Source organism: Parus major, chromosome 17 (genome assembly GCF_001522545.3).
Source record: "Parus major isolate Abel chromosome 17, Parus_major1.1, whole genome shotgun sequence".
Taxonomy (NCBI): domain Eukaryota; kingdom Metazoa; phylum Chordata; class Aves; order Passeriformes; family Paridae; genus Parus; species Parus major.
The window spans coordinates 3,104,404-3,113,177 of record NC_031785.1 but is presented as its reverse complement, the minus strand read 5'-3'; the positions used below and the strand labels follow the sequence as shown (position 1 = coordinate 3,113,177).

The window sequence follows — 8,774 nt, the reverse complement described above, 5'->3', positions numbered from 1 at the left end:
GGGAGTTGAAATCTGAGAGGAAACAAATGAGGAGGAGAGTTAAAATTTGGGAAGCCAAAAATGAGGATGGGAGTTGAAATCTGAGAGGAAACAAACAAGGATAGGAATTGAAATTTGGGAGGACATAAGGATGTGAGATAAAATTTGGGACACAAACAAGGATGGGAGTTAAAAACTGGAAGAACAGAAATGAGGAGGAGAGCTAAAATCTGGAAGGACAGAAACCAGGGTGGGAGTTAAAATCTGGGAGGACACAAAGAAGGATGGGAGTTAAAATCTGAACAGTGTGGGGGGAATTCAAGGCTGCACATCCCACTCTTTTATCCTGGGTTTTTTTGGCTCCCTGGTGTTGTAGCTGCACAAATGCTTTGAATTAGCTTGGAGTCCTCACTCCTGGCAGTGTGTGAGGAGAATCCAGTCCCAAGAATGGATCAGGTGTAAATCCTGCTCCGTTTCCATCCCTAATTCTGATTTTGATTTCACACCACCCTCTGTCTCACCACAATTCATGCCAGAGGAAGGAACGAGCAAGTCTTGTGTGTGACCCTCTTCTGCCTGCCTTGGAAGAGAAACTCTCATTTTAATTTGTGGCCAGCATCATTAGCATCTCTTAAAATGTGCTGGGAGATCATTCTTCCACATAAAAACCAACGAGCGTGGCCCTGCAGAGAAGTGGCTCCGCTGCCGTTCATCTCCCACCTCTCATCAGCCCCAGGATGTTCCTTCAAACACAGAGCAGGGATTTTCCCCTCGCCAGGAGAAGCTGCCTGACTTAAATAGACCCTCACTCTGGTTTAACTAAACCCTGTCTCTTCCTGCCTTACCCTTTGATTTGACTTTGGTGTTCTCTTTGCAGGGCCGAGCTGGCAGTGACGGTGCCCGGGGAATGCCAGGCCAGACAGGACCAAAGGTAGCTCCACGTTTTTGGGGATTTTGGGAATCTGCAACTTCTTTTTAGCAGGAATGAGCTGAGGGAACTGTGGAGAAGGAGCCCAGCTTGCTGAGAGGAGGTTGTGAGGTGATCCAGAGGCTCCTGCGAAGCCATGGAAGTTAAGAGAGGGAAGCTAAACACACTCCTGGAAGGCAGAATAGCAATTTTTTATTTTCTTTTCCTGTTTTTGTTTTTGTTTTTTTTTTTTAATGCCACTTTTTTAAACTGCTGGATGAAATATGCTGCAGTTGTAGAACAAATACTTCAGAATCCCAATTACAAAAAACAAACAGGAACAAGTGACTGGAAAGCCTCTAGAGCAGAACCACCAAAAAAACACCTCTTAACCGGGTGAGGAAATGGAGGAGTGGTGAGGAATTTTAATCCCCCGTAATTTTTTTCCATTGGACACAAAATCCCTTCGTTTTGCTGCGATCTGCTGGAATTATCAAGCAGGAAAGAAGCTGCTCTGCTGGAAATGGAATGCAGGGGAAGTTTGCCCAGGGAATGGCGCTTTAGAAGGATGAAGCACTTTATTATGGAGATACTTAAGGCTGGAAGTGATGGGGGGTTTGAGACCAGGAATCATTTACCCAGCAAAGTGCTTTAATGAGCCTGTGCCCTCCGAGGAGGGAGGGGATGGAGAAAGGAGCAGTGCTGGGAAGGAGGAGGGAATTGGCTGTGAGATCAGGCAGGGGATGCTCTGGGAGCTGCCAGAAGGACAGGGCTGGGGTTAAACCTCGCTGCTCTGCCCACTGAGACAGAAGGGAGCTGGGAAAGGGAGGAGCTGCTGCTGTTTTAGTGATTCACCTGCCATGAATATGTGAAAATACACCAGGTTCGCCCCTTTCCAGGGAAAAAGGGGCTTTTCTCTCTCCTGGGTGTTGCTCCCTGCCCCTCTCTGGGCATTGGGAGTCACCCAGGATTTGCAGCCCCCTCCGTGTCCTCTCCCTTCTCCAAGGAGCTGTGGCATTTAGGAAACAGCTCCTTCCTGCCCTAGCTTCATGCCCAGAATTTATTTATCTGGATTTCATCCCTTGGAGGGTTACAAAGGATGCATGGGATGGTGGGAGAGCTCAGGTGTGGGGTTACCACAGTTTGCTCAATGCTGTCCGTAATTCCACGGAAATAAAAAGAAAGAAATCATTGGATTGGGAGAAGCTGCCTGGAAGGGAGATGAAAAAATCACTCAGAGAAACTCTGAAATCCACATGAAAAAGCATTTCAAATTGGGGAAAGAGAGAAGAATTTCACTCCAAATGACCTGGGGGTGGTTTTTATTTTTTTTCCTTGTTTTAATCCCTAACTTTGAGATCATCCCTGGTCTGATGGAAGGCTGAATGTCTGAGGGAGAAAATCGATCCCTGCTCGACACAGAAGGGAAACAAACGGGAAGGGGTACTCAAATACAGCTGGAAATGTGTTTTGAACTGGTTTTGCTTTCAGGGTGACCGAGGCTTTGATGGCTTGGCTGGTTTGCCTGGTGAGAAGGGAAACAGGGTAAGTTATCTCCCACTCCTGCCTGGGATGAAACCTCGGGAGGAGGAAGAGCTGGGAGGGACTGGGATGAGGCACAGCAGAGCCTGAGTGTCCCTGAGAGCCTGGGGGATGTCACAGCACCCTCCCATCATCCCAGGGAGCAGCAAAATCCCTCACAAGATCCTTCTGGGGCTGCTCCAAATCAGAACTGGGAGGAAAAAATTAACTTAATACAATGCAGCCTAAAAAACCCAGCAAGAGGCAAAACCTGCTGTTGGGTGGTGCAGCTGGGGGTGGAAATTGCTTGAAATTACAGTGAGTTCAAACTCTTTGCTTTATAATTTAAAAATGAGGGGGGGAAAATGAGGGCAGGTGGTTATTTGGGCAGGCTGGGTGTCCCTCCCCTCCCTGGAGCAGAGGGAGAGGCAGCTCTGAGGGCACAGGGACCTCCAGCACAGGCAGAAAAATCAAACCCATGCCTTGCTTCAGCACCATTCCCTGGTGGTTCCCATTGCCAGCGTGGTTGCACCTTCTCTGAAGCATTTTCTGGCTTGTTTTTGCAGGGTGAGCCAGGCCCCCACGGCCCCCCAGGGGCTCCTGGAGAGGATGGGGAGAGGGTAAGTCTGCCTGGGGATTCAGAATTCCTAAAGAACCCCTGGAAACAAGAAGCAGATGCAGCATCAGGCATAGGCATGGCAGGAGCTCCCAGTCCCTGAGCCTCCCCTGAGAGGGAAGCAGGGAAAGGAGATGGGAGCTGAAGTGGAAAGAAGAATTTGGCTTTAGAGATCTGGTCAGGAAACTCAGGTTTGGTTAAAAGAAAAAAAAAATCTAAAATAATAGCACAACAAAAAGTTCCTCCTCTCGGTGAGCGAATTATCACTTCTGATTTTCTGAAATCCAGAGGATTTGGGGAGCAGGAATTCCAGACAGAGGAGGGAATCAAGGAATAAATTGTTCACTTCTCTTTCAGTCAGAAATGGGAGGTGTTCAGCAAAGCCCAGACCAAGTGATCACAGGTTTAAGGGCAGAGCTTGAACGTGCTGAAGGCACGGGGGTGTGGTTCCACTGAGGATTTCCCAGGCTCCTTCCACGCTGTTTTCTTCCCACTTTGGGCTGTTTGTTTCCCTGTGAAGCTCAGAAAATCACATCTTCCTCACCACAGCCTGGCGAGGGTTGATTCATTGTGGCTGTGAAGTGCTCTGAGGCTGAACAGAGCAAAGTGGCTGCAGGGGCAAGAAAAGTCAGAACTGGAGTCCCAAAGGGAAAAGAAGAAACAATTGCAGGAGAGCAGGGAGCTGGGAAGGCAGGACTGGGAGAAGAGAGAGGAGTTCCCAGGCCAGGAGGAAGATTCACAAGGGCTGGCTGCTGGGTTTGATTTCCTGGGAGGGAGCCTCAGGCCTGGGGTGGTTCCAAAGCAACTCAGGGGAAGCAGCATTTGATAATTTTGGGGTTTGGGGGTATCCAGCAGGATATGGGAGAGGAGGGATAAAGAATCATCCTTTTACTGCTTCTGCTTTATCTGAGGAGCTCTAATTTGTCTCAATCACCTTCCCACCCTGCCTTGCCGTTCAGTTTGGTGTTAAATCTTGTGGCTGTTGTCTCCCCTGCCCTGGGTTGTGTCCACAACCCCTTGTCTGGTGGCAAAATCCATCTTTCTAAACATCAGCAGGAATTCTGAACTATCCTCAGGCCTTTCTAGTGCCTGGTAAATTCACTTTCAGCCCTCAGGCTTCCAAGGTCTTCCTTAGGCAAGGAAACCCTGTCAGTCTTCCAGGGAAGCTGCTTTTCTGTGGGAATATTATTTAAAAAGAACAAAACCCCTGTGAGGTAACTGAATGAAAACTGGTTTTTTTTCTGTCCCTTGCTGCTTCTCTCCATGCCTCTGCCTCTGCCCAGGGAGATGATGGAGAAGTTGGACCCAGAGGTCTCCCTGGAGAACCTGTGAGTATCCCCTTCCTCTGCTTCTCAGCCAGCAGCACTGCTTGGGGCATGGATTTGGGATGGAAAAGGCATTTTTAGGGCTCTCATGGGGCAGCTTTGCCCTGAGATCCTGCAGGGATTGAACCCAGCTTGAAGCTCCACATGAACAATTTGAGCTGTGCTGGAACAATTCTGCTTTGCTCATTTTCATTAATAATTTTCACTTATTTTCACTCCCATAAAAGTGAAAACTCTTTTGTTTGTTTCTTTGATTGGGGTTTTTGTGGTTCTTTTTTAATGAAAAAAAAAAATACTCATTTATTCTCTTTGCTCATAAAAAAATCCTGAATGTAAATGTAAAACTTAGATTAATGTTATATTTTTCCTGCCTGTATCCTTCTCCCTGCTTTGGGATTGAGGTAATTGGGCTGGGGTAAATTAGGTGTGGTAAATAGACACAAAATACAGTTTTTGTGAGTGCTCAGAGCAAATCCCAGTGAGAAAAGGGTTTTATCTCAGGGCAGTGACATCTTCAGCACACACTCTGTGCAGCGTCAGTGACTCCTCGTAAAGCTCGGGATGAGATCCTGGCAGGATTGAACTCAAGGACACTTTTATATCTGTGATATCTTCTATCTTTTATATCCAGTGGGGTCAGTATCCTGCTCCCAGCCCACAGAACTTCCTAAACCTTTGTCCATGTTTGGAGCCCACGTGCTGAAGGAGGAGCTGGGAGCTCCTGGGGTCAGTAAGGGTGGAGATCTCAGGGGTGTTGGACAAATTCCTTGGACAAGACAAAGAAATGCTTTCAAGGAAAATCCCACTAAAAAAACAAAACAAAACAACAACAAGCAGACAGTTGGGCTGTCAATTAAATACTCTGAAAAAGCATTTTTCCCCCTAACACTGAGTTTTTCTCTCTTCCTTGGCAATGCAGACTCTGCTGTGGCTGTAGATTTCTGTGTGGTGCAGTTGTCAGCTGCTGATTTCACCCTGAATCCATTTCCTTTGTTATGAAAAGAACATTATCTATCATTTCTTTCAAAATCTCTGATTCTCTTGTGCTAAGGCCCAGCCTGGTGGCCTGAGATTAATTGATGGGAACTGCTGGACACAGTTCATGGGAGAGAGGGAAGGGTTGGCATTTACAGACTCACTGGAACTAAATTATAGACAAGACGTCTGATTAACTTCTGGGAAAGATTAATCAACTCAGCTATCTCCTTAGCACATGTCCAAGCAATAACTTATGGCTTATTAACTTCTTAAAAGCCTTTATGTGCTCAGGTAACACAGCAACAAAAGAGGAGCTTAAATGAGGGTAACACAGCAGGGAAGTTTATTTTTATTTCAGCAGCACGAGTAAAAATCTCTGGGATGGTCAGGATAAAGGGTTCAGTTGCATTACAGGGAATTTTATCATAAATACACCCACTCTAAAGCTGGGGGTTTGTCTTCTCTGCCCTCAGCCAGAAGAAAGTCATTCCAAATGTGGCTGAAACCAGTGGTGGGACTTCAAAATGGGTTTCCCTTCATCCTGCTCCATTTCCTTCCAGTTCCCCCACCAGTGGAGTTTCTGCTCTGGACTCATCCAGGGCTTTAGCCCACAAAGTCTCCAGTGGCTGGGACAGACCCTTGGATTCATCCAGTTTTTGCTGGAAACTGGATTTTTTTTGTATTTCTGAATCCCCATGACCTCCAAGACATTTCATTAATGTCTCCTATTCCACCCTGAAACATTTCATTTTAATTCCTCAGCCCTCTCTGCATCGCCAAGAGGAGGCTGTGGAATATTTGGGCAGACAGATAAAACTGCCCATCAATCAAGAAGGATTTTCTTTTCTCCATGGCAGGGAAGGAGCTCCATCCATACAAATTCCCAGTGTTCCCCTCATTTCAGGAAGGGGCTGTGATTACAAGCTGAGCTCTCAGCTCACAGACCCCATCCCTTTCCTTCCACTCCAAACCCCTCTGAAGGCTCCAGGAAGGGCTGGGCTGGGATTTCCAAAAATTCCCTTTGCAGGAATACAAATTCTCCTGCTGTGTTTCCCTTATTGGATGTGATGCTCCAACCCCAGCAATTTCCCTGAAATTAAATTTAAATTAAAGTTAAATCTGGTGAGAAAAGCAGGAATGGAAGGAAAACACCAGGCAAGCAGAAGTCCTGACCTGTTAATGCTGGAGACCCAATACCTTTAAAAATGTGCATTTATGGAAACCTTTCCCAGCCTTGATGAGTTGTGTGGATTGTCCATGATAAAACCTCAGTCTGGACAGATTTTTGTGATGTTCCATTGGTGTTATCAGGTCATCCTTCATAACTTCTCAGCTGGAATGACTTGGCTGCAAAGAGTGTGGATTACAGGGTAATCCAGGAATAGGATTAAATCAATTTTTAAAAGAAGTTGGTTCAAGGGGAATTTGTTCCAATCCAAGGAATAAATGTCTGTGACTGTATTATTTAGGTTTATAACTGATGGGTCTGTGCCCACAGGGTTTCCCTCTCAGTTTGTAACTCAGGGAAGCTGCTGCAGCACCTGCAAGCTCCTTCCAAACCCTGCTGTGTCCATGTCCAGCGTGCTGCTCATCCTCAGATGGGAATTCTCACCCTGTTTTCTCCCCCCACAGGGACCCCGAGGACTGCTGGGCCCCAAGGGACCCCCAGGACCCCCAGGCCCACCGGTGAGTTCCCTGCTGCCCTCCCCAGAGCCCCTCAGCCAGCCCAGCAGACCATCCAGCTGCACAATTTGCCACATCTGGGCAATGAAAAGCAGTGGAATCCCAAAAAGGAGCCGTGGCTCCGAGCCTGCCTCTCCCCCATTTCCAGTGGTGTCACGTCCATGCACGGCAGAGGCAGATTTGCCCCACCTGAGTAAATATTAATGCCTTGCTCAGGCTGGAAGGGAGGAATGAGAGTTATTAACACAGTGCCTTTGCTATTAACTCCTGCCCCAGGGCTCTGAAGCAGCTCCTTCATATTCCAGGCCAGGGCTGAGGCTGGAGCACGTGGGATTTTGTTCAGGAGAGCTCATCCCTGGAAGTGCTGAGGCAGGGGCTCTCCCTGAATCACTGCTGCTCCCTGGAATCCCAGACCTTAGAGCCCAACCCCAAAGCTAAAGGGGTCAGTGTTTAATGGGGAACACTTTGTGGCCTTTCACCCCTCCTGGGATGTGGAGACAACGTTGCTGTGAGCTCCTGGTGCTGCTGGAATTTAATGAGGAGGGATTGAATTCAGGATTTGCTCCCAAACTGTCCCACCTCCCACGGATGGGATGTTCCACCCCACAGCAAAAGATTATCCTGGAGAAAAGGAGGCTCAGGGAAATCTCATTCTCTCCAAGTCCCTGGCAGGAGGCTGTGGGGAGGGGGATCAGTCTCTTTTCCCAAGTAACAAGTGAGAGGATGAGAAGGAAAAGGCCTCAGGGGAGGTTTCGGGTGGGTATCAGGAGAGATTTCTCCTTGGAAAGATTTGTCAGGCAGTGCCCAGGGAGTGATGGAGCCACCATCCCTGGAGGTGTTCAAAACCCACCTGGATGTGGTTGGGTGCTGAACACAGTGCTGGGTTAATGCTGGATTTGATGATTTTAGGGGGATTTTCCACCCTGAGCAATTCCATGAGCCTGAAACGTTGGCAGGGGAACATCTCCGTGTTCCCCTCTCCGTGAAGGGGCTCAGGGAGTGTTTGACCCCAGCTGGTTTTTGTTTTGCACAAGTAGCAGAGCTCTGGTACCTTCACCAGCCAGGTATTTTCCTGTTTTCCTTTGTCTGCTCCCTGTGGGATAAAATCCAGCCTGGATTTCCTCAGCCTGGTGCTGATTGTGCCTCCCAGGCAGGTTAAACCAAAGGGGAAAGCGCTGAAATGTCTTCTAAAAATTCATCTGGATTCATGGAATTGGCTGCTTTACCAAACACCTTTAGGAAATTATTTCCTTTCCACGTGGTCCAAAGGGCTTCTTGCTTTTTTATTATTTTTATGGCAATTTCCCTGCTTTTGTGGTGTGAAATAATGTGATATTTTCTTACTGCTGTGTTTTTAAATCCTTCCAAAGGGTGTGGCTGGCATGGATGGACAAACAGGTCCCAAAGGGAATGTGGTAAGCTCTCCCTGCAATTTTTTTACAGGCAGATCAGATTTTCTATAGGGCAAAATGCAAAATTCTGTGAGAATACATTTGCTAATTGCTTTTTAGCCTGGTCTAGATTCCTATCAAAGCCTGTGAAAAACACCAGGAATATCTTCCTGCAGCAAATGGGTGTTAATTTATTGTGATTTCTGATGGAATTACACATTATTTTGAAATAATGAAACATTAAACACAAAAGATGAAACATTTACCTCGAGATGCATGCTGGGCTAATGAACATCAAAATAGAGCCATTTAACTGAGAGGGAAAAACCTTTCTGTGCCTGGGATGGGATTTGGGATGGGATTTGGGATGGGAT

At 47.2% G+C, this 8,774-nt stretch overlaps 1 protein-coding gene across 4 annotated transcripts in view; it reads left to right on the top strand.

Moving 5' to 3' along the window:
• The window catches only part of COL5A1 (collagen type V alpha 1 chain), a 135,856-nt gene that overhangs the window by 81,100 nt on the left and 45,982 nt on the right, over positions 1 to 8,774 (top strand). For all 4 annotated transcript variants that reach the window (XM_015645070.1, XM_015645066.1, XM_015645065.1 and 1 more), the window contains exons 17-22: positions 857 to 910; positions 2,378 to 2,431; positions 2,974 to 3,027; positions 4,307 to 4,351; positions 6,959 to 7,012; positions 8,380 to 8,424. In XM_015645070.1, the coding sequence (XP_015500556.1) occupies positions 857 to 910; positions 2,378 to 2,431; positions 2,974 to 3,027; positions 4,307 to 4,351; positions 6,959 to 7,012; positions 8,380 to 8,424 (306 nt within the window). The remainder of the gene's footprint in view (positions 1 to 856; positions 911 to 2,377; positions 2,432 to 2,973; positions 3,028 to 4,306; positions 4,352 to 6,958; positions 7,013 to 8,379; positions 8,425 to 8,774) is intronic.